At 47.4% G+C, this 20,358-nt stretch overlaps 1 protein-coding gene across 1 annotated transcript in view; it reads right to left on the bottom strand.

Annotated features, from left to right (window-relative positions):
* Window positions 1–18,355, bottom strand: part of POLD3 (DNA polymerase delta 3, accessory subunit) — an 88,085-nt gene extending 69,730 nt beyond the window's left edge. The window contains exons 1-8 of the mRNA XM_075851306.1: window positions 18,181–18,355; window positions 16,723–16,778; window positions 15,966–16,068; window positions 14,390–14,429; window positions 14,177–14,309; window positions 12,900–13,137; window positions 10,137–10,203; window positions 8,838–8,976 (exon numbers count right to left, since the gene is read on the bottom strand). Coding sequence (XP_075707421.1) covers window positions 8,838–8,976; window positions 10,137–10,203; window positions 12,900–13,137; window positions 14,177–14,309; window positions 14,390–14,429; window positions 15,966–16,068; window positions 16,723–16,778; window positions 18,181–18,237 — 833 coding nt within the window. The 5' untranslated portion in view covers window positions 18,238–18,355. The remainder of the gene's footprint in view (window positions 1–8,837; window positions 8,977–10,136; window positions 10,204–12,899; window positions 13,138–14,176; window positions 14,310–14,389; window positions 14,430–15,965; window positions 16,069–16,722; window positions 16,779–18,180) is intronic.
* Between the last annotated feature and the right edge of the window lie 2,003 nt (window positions 18,356–20,358).

The following is a 20,358-nucleotide window of genomic DNA, read 5'->3' as shown; positions in this document are numbered from 1 at the left end:
GTGACCACATTACTCCGTGTATATATATATGATATTCTCACCTCTTCCTGTCACACAGTCACGCAGCACATTAGACAACACGGACCAGCACCGGTGACCACATTACTCCGTGTATATATATATATATATGATATTCTCACCTCTTCCCGTCACACAGTCACGCAGCACATTAGACAACACGGACCAGCACCGGTGACCACATTACTCCGTGTATATATATATATATATGATATTCTCACCTCTTCCTGTCACGCAGCACATTAGACAACACAGACCAGCACCGGTGACCGCATTACTCCGTGTATATATATATATATATATGATATTCTCACCTCTTCCTGTCACACAGTCACGCAGCACATTAGACAACACGGACCAGCACCGGTGACCGCATTACTCCGTGTATATATATATATGATATTCTCACCTCTTCCTGTCACACAGTCACGCAGCACATTAGACAACACGGACCAGCACCGGTGACCACATTACTCCGTGTATATATATATATGATATTCTCACCTCTTCCCGTCACACAGTCACGCAGCACATTAGACAACACAGACCAGCACCGGTGACCACATTACTCCGTGTATATATATATATGATATTCTCTCCTCTTCCCGTCACACAGTCACGCAGCACATTAGACAACACGGACCAGCACCGGTGACCACATTACTCCGTGTATATATATATATGATATTCTCTCCTCTTCCCGTCACACAGTCACGCAGCACATTAGACAACACGGACCAGCACCGGTGACCACATTACTCCGTGTATATATATATATATGATATTCTCACCTCTTCCTGTCACACAGTCACGCAGCACATTAGACAACACAGACCAGCACCGGTGACCACATTACTCCGTGTATATATATATATATGATATTCTCACCTCTTCCTGTCACACAGTCACGCAGCACATTAGACAACACGGACCAGCACCGGTGACCACATTACTCCGTGTATATATATATATGATATTCTCACCTCTTCCCGTCACACAGTCACGCAGCACATTAGACAACACGGACCAGCACCGGTGACCACATTACTCCGTGTATATATATATGATATTCTCACCTCTTCCTGTCACACAGTCACGCAGCACATTAGACAACACAGACCAGCACCGGTGACCACATTACTCCGTGTATATATATATATGATATTCTCACCTCTTCCCGTCACACAGTCACGCAGCACATTAGACAACACAGACCAGCACCGGTGACCACATTACTCCGTGTATATATATATATGATATTCTCACCTCTTCCCGTCACACAGTCACGCAGCACATTAGACAACACGGACCAGCACCGGTGACCGCATTACTCCGTGTATATATATATATGATATTCTCACCTCTTCCTGTCACACAGTCACGCAGCACATTAGACAACACGGACCAGCACCGGTGACCACATTACTCCGTGTATATATATATATATATATGATATTCTCACCTCTTCCTGTCACACAGTCACGCAGCACATTAGACAACACGGACCAGCACCGGTGACCACATTACTCCGTGTATATATATATGATATTCTCACCTCTTCCTGTCACACAGTCACGCAGCACATTAGACAACACAGACCAGCACCGGTGACCACATTACTCCGTGTATATATATATATGATATTCTCACCTCTTCCTGTCACACAGTCACGCAGCACATTAGACAACACAGACCAGCACCGGTGACCGCATTACTCCATGTATATATATATGATATTCTCACCTCTTCCTGTCACACAGTCACGCAGCACATTAGACAACACGGACCAGCACCGGTGACCACATTACTCCGTGTATATATATATATGATATTCTCACCTCTTCCTGTCACACAGTCACGCAGCACATTAGACAACACGGACCAGCACCGGTGACCACATTACTCCGTGTATATATATATATGATATTCTCACCTCTTCCTGTCACACAGTCACGCAGCACATTAGACAACACAGACCAGCACCGGTGACCACATTACTCCGTGTATATATATATATATATATATGATATTCTCACCTCTTCCTGTCACACAGTCACGCAGCACATTAGACAACACGGACCAGCACCGGTGACCACATTACTCCGTGTATATATATATATGATATTCTCACCTCTTCCCGTCACACAGTCACGCAGCACATTAGACAACACGGACCAGCACCGGTGACCACATTACTCCGTGTATATATATATATGATATTCTCACCTCTTCCTGTCACACAGTCACGCAGCACATTAGACAACACAGACCAGCACCGGCGACCACATTACTCCGTGTGTATATATATATGATATTCTCACCTCTTCCTGTCACACAGTCACGCAGCACATTAGACAACACAGACCAGCACCGGTGACCACATTACTCCGTGTATATATATATATATGATATTCTCTCCTCTTCCTGTCACACAGTCACGCAGCACATTAGACAACACGGACCAGCACCGGTGACCACATTACTCCGTGTATATATATATATATGATATTCTCACCTCTTCCCGTCACACAGTCACGCAGCACATTAGACAACACGGACCAGCACCGGTGACCACATTACTCCGTGTATATATATATATGATATTCTCACCTCTTCCTGTCACACAGTCACGCAGCACATTAGACAACACAGACCAGCACCGGTGACCACATTACTCCGTGTATATATATATATGATATTCTCACCTCTTCCCGTCACACAGTCACGCAGCACATTAGACAACACGGACCAGCACCGGTGACCACATTACTCCGTGTATATATATATATGATATTCTCACCTCTTCCCGTCACACAGTCACGCAGCACATTAGACAACACGGACCAGCACCGGTGACCACATTACTCCATGTATATATATATATGATATTCTCACCTCAGCCTGTCACACAGTCACGCAGCACATTAGACAACACAGACCAGCACCGGTGACCACATTACTCCGTGTATATATATATGATATTCTCACCTCTTCCCGTCACACAGTCACGCAGCACATTAGACAACACAGACCAGCACCGGTGACCGCATTACTCCATGTATATATATATGATATTCTCACCTCTTCCTGTCACACAGTCACGCAGCACATTAGACAACACAGACCAGCACCGGTGACCGCATTACTCCATGTATATATATATGATATTCTCACCTCTTCCTGTCACACAGTCACGCAGCACATTAGACAACACAGACCAGCACCGGTGACCACATTACTCCGTGTATATATATATATATATGATATTCTCACCTCTTCCCGTCACACAGTCACGCAGCACATTAGACAACACAGACCAGCACCGGTGACCACATTACTCCGTGTATATATATATATGATATTCTCTCCTCTTCCTGTCACACAGTCACGCAGCACATTAGACAACACGGACCAGCACCGGTGACCACATTACTCCGTGTATATATATATATGATATTCTCACCTCTTCCCGTCACACAGTCACGCAGCACATTAGACAACACGGACCAGCACCGGTGACCACATTACTCCGTGTATATATATATATGATATTCTCACCTCTTCCCGTCACACAGTCACGCAGCACATTAGACAACACAGACCAGCACCGGTGACCACATTACTCCGTGTATATATATATATGATATTCTCACCTCTTCCTGTCACACAGTCACGCAGCACATTAGACAACACGGACCAGCACCGGTGACCACATTACTCCGTGTATATATATATATGATATTCTCACCTCTTCCCGTCACACAGTCACGCAGCACATTAGACAACACGGACCAGCACCGGTGACCACATTACTCCGTGTGTGTATATATATGATATTCTCACCTCTTCCTGTCACACAGTCACGCAGCACATTAGACAACACAGACCAGCACCGGTGACCACATTACTCCGTGTATATATATATGATATTCTCACCTCTTCCTGTCACACAGTCACGCAGCACATTAGACAACACAGACCAGCACCGGTGACCGCATTACTCCGTATATATATATATGATATTCTCACCTCTTCCCGTCACACAGTCACGCAGCACATTAGACAACACGGACCAGCACCGGTGACCACATTACTCCGTGTATATATATATATGATATTCTCACCTCTTCCTGTCACACAGTCACGCAGCACATTAGACAACACGGACCAGCACCGGTGACCACATTACTCCGTGTATATATATATATGATATTCTCACCTCTTCCTGTCACACAGTCACGCAGCACATTAGACAACACGGACCAGCACCGGTGACCACATTACTCCGTGTGTATATATATATATGATATTCTCACCTCTTCCTGTCACACAGTCACGCAGCACATTAGACAACACAGACCAGCACCGGTGACCACATTACTCCGTGTATATATATATATGATATTCTCACCTCTTCCTGTCACACAGTCACGCAGCACATTAGACAACACAGACCAGCACCGGTGACCACATTACTCCGTATATATATATATATATGATATTCTCACCTCTTCCCGTCACACAGTCACGCAGCACATTAGACAACACAGACCAGCACCGGTGACCACATTACTCCGTGTATATATATATATGATATTCTCACCTCTTCCTGTCACACAGTCACGCAGCACATTAGACAACACGGACCAGCACCGGTGACCACATTACTCCGTGTATATATATATATATGATATTCTCACCTCTTCCCGTCACACAGTCACGCAGCACATTAGACAACACGGACCAGCACCGGTGACCGCATTACTCCGTGTATATATATATATGATATTCTCACCTCTTCCCGTCACACAGTCACGCAGCACATTAGACAACACGGACCAGCACCGGTGACCACATTACTCCGTGTATATATATATATGATATTCTCACCTCTTCCTGTCACACAGTCACGCAGCACATTAGACAACACGGACCAGCACCGGTGACCACATTACTCCATGTATATATATATATATATGATATTCTCACCTCTTCCTGTCACACAGTCACGCAGCACATTAGACAACACGGACCAGCACCGGTGACCACATTACTCCGTGTATATATATATATGATATTCTCACCTCTTCCCGTCACACAGTCACGCAGCACATTAGACAACACGGACCAGCACCGGTGACCACATTACTCCGTGTATATATATATATGATATTCTCTCCTCTTCCTGTCACACAGTCACGCAGCACATTAGACAACACAGACCAGCACCGGTGACCACATTACTCCGTGTATATATATATATGATATTCTCACCTCTTCCTGTCACACAGTCACGCAGCACATTAGACAACACGGACCAGCACCGGTGACCACATTACTCCGTGTGTATATATATATGATATTCTCACCTCTTCCCGTCACACAGTCACGCAGCACATTAGACAACACAGACCAGCACCGGTGACCGCATTACTCCGTGTATATATATATATGATATTCTCACCTCTTCCTGTCACATAGTCACGCAGCACATTAGACAACACGGACCAGCACCGGTGACCACATTACTCCGTGTATATATATATGATATTCTCACCTCTTCCCGTCACACAGTCACGCAGCACATTAGACAACACGGACCAGCACCGGTGACCACATTACTCCGTGTATATATATATATGATATTCTCACCTCTTCCTGTCACACAGTCACGCAGCACATTAGACAACACGGACCAGCACCGGTGACCACATTACTCCGTGTATATATATATGATATTCTCACCTCTTCCCGTCACACAGTCACGCAGCACATTAGACAACACGGACCAGCACCGGTGACCACATTACTCCGTGTATATATATATGATATTCTCACCTCTTCCTGTCACACAGTCACGCAGCACATTAGACAACACGGACCAGCACCGGTGACCACATTACTCCGTGTATATATATATATATGATATTCTCACCTCTTCCTGTCACACAGTCACGCAGCACATTAGACAACACGGACCAGCACCGGTGACCACATTACTCCATGTATATATATATATATGATATTCTCTCCTCTTCCTGTCACACAGTCACGCAGCACATTAGACAACACGGACCAGCACCGGTGACCACATTACTCCGTATATATATATATATGATATTCTCACCTCCTCCTGTCACACAGTCACGCAGCACATTAGACAACACGGACCAGCACCGGTGACCACATTACTCCGTGTATATATATATGATATTCTCACCTCTTCCTGTCACACAGTCACGCAGCACATTAGACAACACAGACCAGCACCGGTGACCACATTACTCCGTGTGTGATTAGATCCCTCCTGTAGATTTGGATATACTGTTCTGTTGTGGAATGTTTCTTGACCCATCACATACTTTGCTATGACCTGGAATAACATTTGTGTATTTATCATGAATCTCCGGTGCTTGAGGAAGGTGCCGGGACCGAAACGTTGCCCCCGGGTACGGGAGAGGAAAGATTTTACCTGCACAATCACCCCCAAATGGTGTGCGTCATACGGTCTACAGACTAGAGAGGGGGGTTGGGCCCCTATCTATGCACCCGTATACTTCATCACCCGGTGCTATCTAATCCTACGTCACATTGGACCCCCCCAATATAGTGCCACATTTGCCCCTTGTAGACGGCACCCCCACCCCCTTCTTTCTTGTAGATAGCACAACTGTAGCTGCCACTAGGAGCCGAATCCCAGGCAAGAGGTTGCCGACACTTTGGCCAGGAGTTTAGCTACTATGGTGCAATCTACAGGGTGGGGGGGGGGGAGCAATCTACAGAGAGGGGGGGGGGGGGGAGCAAGCAATCTACAGAGGGGGGGGGGGGGAGCGAGCAATCTACAGAGGGGGGGGAGCGAGCAATCTACAGAGGGGGGGGGAGCAATCTACAGAGGGGGGGGGAGCAATCTACAGAGGGGGGGGGAGCAATCTACAGAGGGGGGGGGGGGAGGAGGAGCAGCAATCTACAGAGGGGGGGGGGGAAGCAATCTACAGAGGGGGGGGGGGAGCAATCTACAGAGGGGGGGGGGGGGGAGGAGCAGCAGCAATCTACAGAGGGGGGGAGCAATCTACAGAGGGGGGGGGGGAGCAATCTACAGAGGGGGGGTTGCTATTTACAGCGGAGTGGTATCGCTATATACCCGGAGTCCCTGCTTCCCCGTGGTCCTGTTCCGCACTGTATCTGTAGGTTCCTGTATCTGGAGGGGTCAGTACCAGGCAGTGATCTTTCTCCTGCTCTCACTTGCAGCTCCCTCCTCCCCTCTCCCGCAGACACAGAGCCCGACAGTAAAACTTTCCATCCTGCTGCCTGATGATCAACGAATGCTGCTCCCTGAATATCGCAAAGTCACGGCAATGGTTTCAATAAAACGGCGCAAGGAGTCGCCTTAACGACAATAACCCATTATTAGGCAGAAGAAAGTGTCTGATCGCTGCAGTTCCGGATTCTCAAACAACTGGTTTTGCCCAGGAAAGATGCCGTCAGCGACACATTTCCCCTGCAACGACAACTACAGGAGAAACGTGGCATTACAAGCGCCCATTCAATACAATAACCCTTTCGGGACGAAGCCATTTTTTGATTTTCGTTTCACTCCCCACATTCTTAGGCCGGGTTCACACACACACTATTTACGGGCGAATTTAGCACCGAATTACGTCCGAAAATACGGCTCCAAAGCGCCGGCACACATCTGCCCATTCATTTGAATGGGTCTTACGATGTTCTGTGCCGACGGTCATTTTTTTTACGCGTCGCTGTCAAAAGGCGGCACGTAAAAAAAGACGCCCGCGTCAAAGAAGTGCCTGTCACTTCTTCAGACGTAAATGGAGCCGTTTTCCATGGACTCCATAGAAAAACAGCTCAAATTACGTCCGTAATGGACGCAGCGAAAAGCGCCTCAACATGCCATGACGGTGCGGTTTTCTCGTAAAAATAGCTCTGTAATTTCAGCCGTAACGGACGCTGCCGTACCTACAGAAATTGTCATTGTTTTTTTTAAATGGTTTGTGTCGCCACATTCTGAGAGCCAGAACTTTATTTTTTCACGGATTGAGAACTCCGAGGGCTTATTTTGTTGCGGGATGAGCTGAAGTTTTTAATCGGTACCATTTTTTGGGACGTAGAACCTTTTGATCATTTTAAGTTGACCAAAAACAATTTTGGCATTTTACTTTTTTTTTTTATGGCGTTCGCCGCGCACGTTAAATAACGCTACATTGTAATAGTTCAGACTTTTACGGACGCAGCGATACCAATTTTTTTACTTTTTACATTACTTTAGGGGGAAAATGTTTTGTTTTTTTCACTACTGAACCTTATTTTCACACACTTTATTAGCCCCACTTGGGGTCTTGAAACAGCGATCGTTAGATCAGTGGGACAATATAGTGAAATACTAACATTTGCAGCATATCGTCATTTTTACAGGCCACAGGCCGGGCTTAGCAGAGGCAGAGTGAAGGCAGCCCTGGGGGGGCCTTCATTAGGCCCCTGGGCTGCCATAACAACCGTCGTCACCCCCCGATCTCACTGAGCTGTCGGAGGGGACCGCCCCCTCTTTTCAACACCTCAGATGCTACGGTCGCGATTGACTGCAGCATTTGAGGGGTTAAACAGCCAGGAACAGTTGCTCCCGGCCGTTAGTCCCGGGTGTCCGCTGTCAAATACAGCCGACACCCGCAGCATATGGAGCACGTTCAGCGGGTGAGCTCTAAACATCATCCCCCCGCACTTGGGTGTGCGAAGGGGTATATAAAATTTTTTTTATTACAACTAAAAATAAAGGAAGACACAATGCACAGGAAATACATTGTCACCTTTTCTTGTTTTTAGCCGCTGCTTTGGGGGGTTCACTTTCTTTTACTTTGGTCTCTGGAAGTGGGACCGGGATCTGCGGAGCTGCTGCTTTCTCATCTACGACCGGTTCATTTGTGGTTGGAGACTCCTTTATTTTACCTGAAAGGGAGAGTTTAAAATGTCTGAACAAGTAGCAGAGACGATGATACAAAACTAATCCTGAGAGGAGACGGTATAAACTACTGTGTGTAGATCCCAATAAATGGTGGTCACTGTGTATATACATTATATTGCTGATCCTGAGTTACATCCTGTATTATACTCCAGAGCTGCACTCACGATTCTGCTGGTGGGTCACTGTGTACATACATTACATTACATTACTTCTCCTGTACTGATCCTGTGTTACATCCTGTATTATACTCCAGAGCTGCACTCACGATTCTGCTGGTGGAGTCACTGTGTACATACATTACATTACTTATCCTGTACTGATCCTGAGTTACATCCTGTATTATACTCCAGAGCTGCACTCACTATTCTGCTGGTGGAGTCACTGTGTACATACATTACATTACTTATCCTGTACTGATCCTGAGTTATATCCTGTATTATACTCCAGAGCTGCACTCACTATTCTGCTGGTGGGGTCACTGTGTACATACATGACATTACTTATCCTGTACTGATCCTGAGTTACATCCTGTATTATACTCCAGAGCTGCACTCACTATTCTGCTGGTGGAGTCCCTGTGTACATACAAGCTTGGTGGAGGTCTTATAATGTAGGGGTAATACCCTGCAGTTGTAAGGGAATCTTAAAAGGTGTTGTCCGGGACATTTAATAGACTGGCTGCATGCAGGGAATGTGATAAAACAATAACACTCACCCGGTAAATCTCCCGCTGCTCCAGCGCACCGCGCAGTCGGTTACGACTACCTGCATGTGACTGTATTTTATCACATCCCCTGCGTGCTGCCAGTCTCTTAAATGTCCCGGACACCCCCTTTGCCTCCCGGCTGCCACGTTCTATTACTCAAATTGATCAAGTATATAAAGTGCCGGTGCTGTGATCCTCGAACGGTAAAATTCCAGCAATCCGTCATCTCCTGCCGACAAATACCAGACGATCCGGAATCTCACAGGACTACAATCCCATCATCCTCTCACTGGCTGTAGGGATACAAACTAGAAGTTCTCTGGCCCCCACAAAGCTTTACATACTTTATGACCCCCTGATAATCCAGCACCGGCAGGATCGGTTAGTTCTGGATTACAGGAATTTTGCTTACACGGTTTGCATCACGTCCTTACTCACTCATAGAAGCTTTTCCAAAGAAGTTGCTCATGGCGCTGGATCTAGCGGATTGTTTGCTGCTGCTCTCCTGAAAAAACAAGAAGTGACCAAGAGCGTGAGAAAGGAGGACGATCCACTCCAGTCACATCCAGAGCTGCACTCACCATTCTGCTGGGTCTCTCATCTGCTCTATGGCTGCAGGGAGTGTTAGAGAACGCACCACCAGAGGTGCATTGTGGGAGACAGCGGAGAACATGTCTAAATAGTGACACCCCCTACGTAACATTCACAGAAGGAGCAGCGGGGGCCACAGGAAGAGGAAGTTATAAGAAATCGTGTATAATTATGCGCCCACAAAAGCCCACGTTATACCCAGGAAACCGCTGTAAACACAAACATCCGCACGCTGCGTAAGATTTCCGAGCCGAAATTGACCTGCGGTGCGTAATTTACAGAGCGCAGCATGTCACTTCCTGCTACGGAAAGTGGACAGATTGCTGCGTTTTTCAGAGGCGATGTCACCGTCTCATAACATTGGGAAAAACTCTGCACTATCTTCTGCCGCAAAAACAGGTGCGTTTTTTCCGCAGCGGAAATCCTTTGACTTTCAACGGAATTGCTGCAGGAATACCATTATGTGCGTAGAAGCACGAAAGGTGGTGATTATTACTAGAATGTTTATAATAGACATTCAAAATATGGTTTCAATTTTCAGATACAACTTCTATGTATCCTCTATACAAAGCAGAAGCAGCGTTCACTGCGAGACCAGTCTGTGAACCGAACGGACAGCTCGGCACATGTATACAGCGACTCCACCAGCAGAATAGTGAGTGCAGCTCTGCAGTATAATACAGGATATAACTCAGGATCAGTACAGGATAAGTAATGTATATACACAGTGACTCCACCAGCAGAATAGTGAGTGCAGCTCTGGAGTATAATACAGAATGTAACTCAGGATCAGTACAGGACAAGTAATGTAATGTATGTACACAGTGACTCCACCAGCAGAATAGTGAGTGCAGCTCTGGAGTATAATACAGGATGTAACTCAGGATCAGTACAGGATAAGTAATGTAATGTATGTACACAGTGACTCCACCAGCAGAATAGTGAGTGCAGCTCTGGAGTATAATACAGGATGTAACTCCGGATCAGTACAGGATAAGTAATGTAATCTATGTACACAGTGACTTCACCAGCAGAATAGTGAGTGCAGCTCTGGAGTATAATACAGGATGTAACTCAGGATCAGTACAGGATAAGTAATGTAATGTATGTACACAGTGACACCACCAGCAGAATAGTGAGTGCAGCTCCGGAGTATAATACAGGATGTAACTCAGGATCAGTACAGGATAAGTAATGTAATGTATGTACACAGTGACTCCACCAGCAGAATAGTGAGTGCAGCTCTGGAGTATAATACAGGATGTAACTCAGGATCAGTACAGGATAAGTAATGTAATGTATGTACACAGTGACTCCACCAGCAGAATAGTGAGTGCAGCTCTGGAGTATAATACAGGATGTAACTCAGGATCAGTACAGGATAAGTAATGTAATGTATGTACACAGTGACTCCACCAGCAGAATAGTGAGTGCAGCTCTGGAGTATAATACAGGATGTAACTCCGGATCAGTACAGGATAAGTAATGTAATGTATGTACACAGTGACTCCACCAGCAGAATAGTGAGTACAGCTCTGGAGTATAATACAGGATGTAACTCAGGATCAGTACAGGATAAGTAATGTAATGTATGTACACAGTGACTCCACCAGCAGAATAGTGAGTGCAGCTCCGGAGTATAATACAGGATATAACTCAGGATCAGTACAGGATAAGTAATGTAATCTATGTACACAGTGACTTCACCAGCAGAATAGTGAGTGCAGCTCTGGAGTATAATACAGGATGTAACTCAGGATCAGTACAGGATAAGTAATGTAATGTAATGTATGTACACAGTGACACCACCAGCAGAATAGTGAGTGCAGCTCCGGAGTATAATACAGGATGTAACTCAGGATCAGTACAGGATAAGTAATGTAATGTATGTACACAGTGACTCCACCAGCAGAATAGTGAGTGCAGCTCTGGAGTATAATACAGGATGTAACTCAGGATCAGTACAGGATAAGTAATGTAATGTATGTACACAGTGACTCCACCAGCAGAATAGTGAGTGCAGCTCTGCAGTATAATACAGGATGTAACTCAGGATCAGTACAGGATAAGTAATGTAATGTATGTACACAGTGACTCCACCAGCAGAATAGTGAGTGCAGCTCCGGAGTATAATACAGGATGTAACTCAGGATCAGTACAGGATAAGTAATGTAATGTATGTACACAGTGACTCCACCAGCAGAATAGTGAGTGCAGCTCCGGAGTATAATACAGGATGTAACTCAGGATCAGTACAGGATAAGTAATGTAATGTATGTACACAGTGACTCCACCAGCAGAATAGTGAGTGCAGCTCTGGAGTATAATACAAGATGTAACTCAGGATCAGTACAGGATAAGTAATGTAATGTATGTACACAGTGACTCCACCAGCAGAATAGTGAGTGCAGCTCTGGAGTATAATACAGGATGTAACTCAGGATCAGTACAGGATAAGTAATGTATATATACAATGACTATGCTGTTTATGTAGAATATTTCTATATGGAAACTGTATAGTGGTGCTCAGACGTCGACAATGTAAAACTCCGCTCCTCTTACTAACCACATCCCTCACTCTAGAAGAGATCCTGGATATCAGATACTCACTGCAGCTTCCTTTGCCTCCGTCTTCGTGTCTTTCTGTGATTCTTGGGATTTGGGGGCCTGGCGTGAGAACATTCCCATGATGCCTTTTGGTTTGGCGGCAGGTGGTGATGCATGCCCATTGATTGGTGGGGTTTTAGAAATGGGCACCACCTCGTCCTGCTGGGAATGTGACTTGTTGAGTTGTGCGACCTCTTCCGGGGATCTGAGTACGGCAGCCGGACACTGGATGGCACTGAACCTATAAGACCGCAAAAACAAAATAAAGGTTCAGTAACACTGAGGTGTGGAGGAGGGGGCTCCGGATTCATGTTCTTATATTGTGCGCCCCCTCTAATACACTGATCCTAGTTCTTGCTCCTAAAAAAATATTTTTGGTGAGGGTGTGGGGAAAAGTACATGGTCTAAAGTATGTAGAAACCCACCCCTCATAAATATTCAGTTCCGTGTTTCTGCCATACCAGCCATGTAATCTCCATAGACAAACATTACTAGTCCTATGTGTCGTACTGAAGAGCTCAGTGACTCTACACGGGACACGGTCATAGGATGTCACCATCACCACATCCGTTCATAACATTTCTGCTCTGCTAGATCTGCCCCGGTCACCTGTAAGTGTTATTATCTGCTAGATCTACACGGTCACCTGTGAGTGCTATTATTATCTGCTAGATCTGCCCCGGTCACCTGTGAGTGCTATTATCTGCTAGATCTACACCGGTCACCTGTGAGTGCTATTATCTGCTAGATCTGCCCCTGTCACCTGTAAGTGCTATTATTATCTGCTGGATCTGCCCGGTCACCTGTGAGTGCTATTATCTGCTAAATCTGCCCCGGTCACCTGTGTTATTATCTGCTAGTTCTGTCCCGGTCACCTGTGAGTGCTATTATCTGCTAGATCTCACCCGCTCACCTGTGTTATTATCTGCTAGATCTGCTCTGGTCTCCTGTAAGTGCTATTATTATCTGCTGGATCTGCCCGGTCACCTGTGAGTGCTATTATCTGCTAGATCTCCCCCGGTCACCTGTGAGTGCTATTATCTGCTAGTTCTGCCCCGGTCACATGTAAGTGTTATTATTATCTGCTAGATCTCACCCGGTCACCTGTGTTATCTGCTAGTTCTGCCCCGGTCACCTGTAAGTGCTATTATTATCTGCTAGATCTGCCCCGGACACCTTTGAGTTATGTATTTACAGAGTGACTTAATATTTTATGAAGAATAATTCTATATGGTAACTGGCGTCCATAGGTGGTCATACATTTTAAAATGATAACGTACTTGTTGCAGTTGTGGAGATTGTTCTTGATGATATCGTAGTCTGCACTGAAGAGGGGGGCACTGTCTTTTAACGTGGCTTTCTGGATGCTGTACACATGGACATTGGCCACCACGGCGAGTTTGGATTTTGCAGCTACAATCAGAAAAAAAAAAGCTACACATCGGGGAGGAACAAAATATACAGACAAAATGTGAGAGGGGTGTTGGCCGTACCTTCCAGCTTCTCCTCCTTCACTACCGCCACCTTGTGGTACTGAAACAAGAACAGGCGCAGATTAGTTTTAGCTTGTACAGAAGACACAGCAGGCCGTTTGGGGTAACACTCCTTCACGCCCCAGTGCTCAGTTCAACCCACACACTGGACTTAAAGGGGTTTTCCCATGAGAGACATTTAGGACATATCCAAAGGATATGTCGTAAATGTCACATAGATGCAGGTCCCACCTCTGGGACCCGCACCTATCTCCAGGACGGGGCCCCTAAACCCCGTTCTGTGTTGCTGCTTAATCTGGTGAATTCCGACCATGAAAAAAAAGTTATAAGGTGGTGAGTTACGAAAACTGCGAAGCTCGCTGAGCTACGCGGTTTCCGTAAGGCCCATAGAACGGAATAGTAGTTACGGAAACAGCGCAGCTCGCATGCCATTCACTACTATGGGAGTTACGGAAACAGCGTAGCTTAGCGAGCTTCGCAGTTTTCGTAACTCACCACCGTATAACTTTTTTCATGGTCGGAATTGACCTCATTCAGCCGCAACACACAGCGGCTGAACGATGTTTAGGGGGCCCCGTTCTGGAGATAGAAGCGGGTCCCAGATGTGGGACCCGCACCTATCTGACATGTAGGACATATCCTGTGGATAGATCATAAATGTCTCATGGGAAAACACATTTGACAGCTCAGCTTCCTGTTGCCACCACTAGGGGGCGACCTGTAAATATATAACCCCCTTAAAGGGAAGGTGTCACGAAAAAAAAAAAACATTTTATATGTTTTTGCTTTTAGTATGTTATTAAAATAAATTGTATTTATTTGTGTTGTACTTTTTAGTTTCTCTTCTCTTTGGGGGCTGCCATTTTTTTTTTCATCTCTGTACGTGTCGATTAACGACACATACAGAGATGGAATACGGCACACACATCCCCATAGAGAATGCGAACGGGAGCCGTTCCTTTCGCTGCAGCGTACGCCGTCTGTGTGGGAACGGTGCATGCGCCGCTCCCACACAGGCCCAAAGGAAGGTCTTTGGTAGAGCGACATCCGGCGCCATTTTCATGTGGACCGGAAGCCGCGGCCGGACAGAAAGATGACGACTTCCAGTCGCGGCTTCCGTCCATATGTTCAGAAGCAAGGACTAGGAGCGGAGGCGGCAGGCAAGTTATGTCTGTGTATGTACGTGTTTTACTGTGTGATTACCACTGTATCTAATCCTCCTACACTGTGCATTCGCTCAAAAAAATGGCGGCACACAGTGTAGGTTTGAACATTCGACCCCCTCCTTTCTCTTGGCACTATCCAGGATAAGGGAGGGGGGATTTATTGAGCTCACTAGAGCGAGTGTGTCTTCTCCAAATTTGCAGCAGAAAGCAATGAGGTTGCTTTACCACATGCCAATTCTGTAATTTTGGGAATTGCTCCCTCTAGTGACCAGCACATGGAAATGTTATAAATTAGAATCTAATTTATAATATTTCCTGACTGATTTATATACTAACTGTTGAACTAAAAAAAAAAAAAAATTGATATTTTTCTAGCGACACATTCCCTTAAAGACTGAAGAAGTACTCACGGGGAATCCATCCTGGTGACATTTGCCGGTCAGCAGGTAGGTGACATGAACCTGTGCGCTCAGGTTCTCCTTCCTCTTACGAGTGACGTAATCATAGAGCATCCTGCGGGAGCGACAACTAGAGTCACGTAAACCAAGGACTGCAACAGTTTACAAAAACGGCGCAAACGTTATCAGTATAAGAGAACGACATTCACAGGTGGACGGGTTACAGGGGTCTTCACTTTGGACAATCCGTACTTGTTAGAGGAGTCCCATAAAAAATAAGATGATCAAAAAGTGTGGGATCCTCAGCGATCAGCTGTGATCTGCCGGGAAACCTGGCAGTAAGTGTTCAGTTTCCCTGCAGCGCCACCACAGGGGAAATAAAGAATTACACAGTGTCCATTCATATCAATGTGTTATCTGTGTAATACAGGACAGGTCCTCCAGAGAGACGCTCTATGTGACCGCTCTCCACTCTGACCAGGAGATGAGGGTCCCGAATGGAGGACCCCCCCCCCTCTATTACCCAGAATTACCTATTAGGGCGAGAGACAGCGGGGCGTCTCATCCCTGCAGTGAGGTGTCATTAGATGTAGTAGCCGGTCAGGCAGCGCTGGTTTTGCTGCAGGTTTCCGGTACTGACCAGTAGATGGCGCCTGCAGGACACAATATTTGAGCTCTCCAGCACTTGTGGAACTACAACTCCCAGCATTGTGCCAGCGGCGGGATGCAGAGCAGCACTGTAACGGACGCATCGTACCCCTGTACTTACTGCTTGGCCTGATTGACGTGGACCCCCAGAGTGTGACTCAGCCATTTATACGTCACCTGCAAATGAAATAAAGGCATTAAAGAAGCCGCGTCACATGATCAAGACAAGTCACTGTATATAGAGCATGGGGGAGGGGGGGGGGCTGTATATAGAGAACCAGAGGGGGGGGGGAGGGAGCAACTGTATACAGAGAACCAGGGGGGGGGGGAGGGAGCAACTGTATACAGAGAACCGGGGGGTGCAGAATCTGTACAGAGAACCAGGGGGGGGCGGCAACTGTATACAGAGAACCAGGGGGGGGGGGTGCAGAATCTGTACAGAGAACCAGGGGGGGGGGTGCAGAATCTGTACAGAGAACCAGGGGGGGGGTGCAGAATCTGTACAGAGAACCAGGGGGGGCCCGCAACTGTATACAGAGAACCGGGGGGGGGGGGCAACTGTATACAGAGAACCAGGAGGGAGGGGGGCAACAGTATACAGAGAACCAGGGGGGGGGGGGCAGAATCTGTACAGAGAACCAGGGGGGGCCCGCAACTGTATACAGAGAACCAGGGGGGGGGGGTGCAGAATCTGTACAGAGAACCAGGGGGGGCCCACAACTGTATACAGAGAACCGGGGGGGGGGGGGCAACTGTATACAGAGAACCAGGAGGGGGGGCGGCAACTGTATACAGAGAACCAGGGGGGGGGGCGGCAACTGTATACAGAGAACCAGGGGGGTGGGCGGCAACTGTATACAGAGAACCGGGGGGGGGGGGGCAACTGTATACAGAGAACCGGGGGGGGGGGGCAACTGTATACAGAGAACCGGGGGGGGGGCAACTGTATACAGAGAACCGGGGGGGGGGGGGCAACTGTATACAGAGAACAAGGGGGGGGGGCAACTGTATACAGAGAACAAGGGGGGGGGGGCAACTGTATACAGAGAACAAGGGGGGGGGGCAACTGTATACAGAGAACCGGGGGGGGGGCAACTGTATACAGAGAACAAGGGGGGGGGGGCAACTGTATACAGAGAACCAGGGGGGGGGGGCAACTGTATACGGAGAACCGGGGGGGGGGGCAACTGTATACAGAGAACAAGGGGGGGCAACTGTATGCAGAGAACCAGGGGGGGGGGGCAACTGTATACAGAGAACCGGGGGGGGGGCGGGAGCAACTGTATACAGAGAACCAGGGGGGGGGGTGCAGAATCTGTATAGAGAACCAGGGGAAGGGGGCAACTGTATACAGAGAACATGGGGAGGAGGAGATATTGAAGAGCATGGGTGTATGTATTGGGGTGTAGGTGACAGTGGAGGATGGGTGCACTTGGGGGATGGGTTTATATACTGGGGTGTAGGTGACAGCGGGGGATGGTGTATATATCGGGTTCCATCTGTATTGCACACGTGACAGTAGTGTGGGGCGATGACGTATATCGCTCGGGGAGCAGGGGGTTAATGACGGCCGCCTCACTATCTTGTTGTGGTCGGTGATGAGCTCGTCGATGTTCTCCAGGTACAGCTCGTCCATAGCTCCGGCTCCGCCGCTCTTCTCCCGGACACTGACGTTTGGCGCCGTAGATGAGACTCTCTGTTCCGAATAACAAGTATGCGCTAATCCGCCTCACTGATTGGCAGCAGGAATGATTGACACACAAGTAAACCAATAAAAATAGACTGAAAAGCACGTGTAAAGGCTCGGGCACGCCTTTTCCTGTGTTAGGGTGGGAGGAGCTGAAGGCTATTAACCCCTTCACTTCTACGCCCCTTTCAACGCCTGTCCTCACCGCGGGGGATTCTCAGGACGGGGCGGAAGCTGCTATGTACGGCGGCCGGAGAGATGAAGAACAACCAATCACAGCTCAACTTTCATTTCTTAACCTGCCTTTGAAAAATGAAAGCTGCGCAGTGATTGGTTGCTATGGGTAACTGACAGTTTTCCTGTTCAGTTTTGATAATTCTGCCCCAATGGCTAAATATTAATTATACTGCGGAAATGGGCGACAAAGATTAGTTACTATGGCAACAGCTCCGCCCTGTTTTTTCCTCCGCACTTTCCAAAACTCATAACGTTTTAATTTTTCCGTCGATATCGCCGTATGAGGGCTTGAATTTTGCGGCGCGATTTTTGTCGTTTTTCGCTGCACAATTTATTGTACCATATAATGTACCGGGAAACTGGAAATAAAATTCTTTGTGGGCTGGAATAAGAAAAAAACAGCGAGTCCTCCATTGTTTTTTTGGGTTAATATTTTCGTCGTTTACCGTGCGGTAACGATGACATGTTAACTTTATTTTGCGGGTTAATACGATTACAACGACACCAAATTGACATTTTTTTTATGTTTCTCTACATCTAGGCTGGACGGATACGTTGTGTAAAAGCGCGGAGCAAATTCTGGGCGAAAAAACGTACCAAACTGTGGTGCCGTTTTTTGCCAGGAATGTCCGCTGCGGAAAACGTCACGACCAGCACTTCCTGAGAACACAGACTTCTGGGTAAGTATCCACTTTGCTGCTACTGGATTACGCTGCGTTTTTTCCCGCCGCAATTCCGCTACGTGTGAACGAGCCCTAACAAGGACAAAGCTGATTCAGAGAGCCATCATTTCTGTATTTTTCCGTAGATTGAGCGTTATGAGGGCTTATTTTTGGCGACGTTTTTGTTGAATCCGCAGCATAACGCGGTAGCAGCGGAGTGGATGAGGCTGCCGAAAAAAACACGCCGAAAAAACGTTCATAAATTGACCTGCGGGCGGTTTCTTAATCCGCAGGATGTCATTTTATGCTGCGGAATCGCTGGTTTTCAGTTGCAGGTTTTCCCCATTGAATCCAATGGGGGAAGTAAAACCCGCAACACATAGCACGTTATGCGATTTTTGCGAGGGAAAAGCTGCGATTCCGCCCCGACGATCGCAACCAAAAAAGAAAAAATCTCGTACTTCCCCGGATCTCTTCTTCTGCGTCCAGTCCGGCCTCCAGGAATGACGTGTCATCCCATGTGACCGCTGCAGCCAATCACAGGCTACAGCGGTCACATGGACTTCCGTGTCATCCCCAGTGGCGTAGCTACAGGGGTCGCAGCAGTCGCAGTTGCGACCAGGCCCCTAAGCCTGGGGGGCCCACAGCACCCCCATTGCCACGCAGCGCGCTAATGATTAAATAAATAATTTCCGTGCCGTGACGCCGGCACTGGGCTTCCTAATAATGGGCGGGGCTCCTTAGACGTCACAGTCACATGGTACACTTCGTGTACCATGTGACCGTGACGTCTCGTCAGGGGCGTTGAAGCCTGGGAGACTCCTGGTGAGCTGCAGAGGGGGCCCGTGATGTATATATTTTGTATTGTGCTGTCTGTGTTCGCGGTGGAGAGGGGGGGGGGGGCTTTAAATTTAACCTACAGCCCCCTCGCCCCACCACAAACACATACATTACAAACTGTGGGTCGCGACCCCCTTGGGGTTCGTGTGAAGTCTTCCGGGGGTTGCGAGCCACTCACCGAGGTCCTGGTTCCGACTGTATTTTTTGTCCTCAGGACGCAGATACAGTTGAATTCAATGCTGGAGCAGGGAGCTGACGACTCCTTTCTCCAGCATTCACTGTGTCATGAGTGGATCGGCGTAGACAGGCGCGATGTAGTGACTCACAGCAC

Source organism: Rhinoderma darwinii, chromosome 2 (assembly GCF_050947455.1).
Source record: "Rhinoderma darwinii isolate aRhiDar2 chromosome 2, aRhiDar2.hap1, whole genome shotgun sequence".
Taxonomy (NCBI): domain Eukaryota; kingdom Metazoa; phylum Chordata; class Amphibia; order Anura; family Rhinodermatidae; genus Rhinoderma; species Rhinoderma darwinii.
The sequence above is the reverse complement of the archived record's forward strand: the minus strand, read 5'-3'. Positions and strand labels throughout refer to the sequence as shown.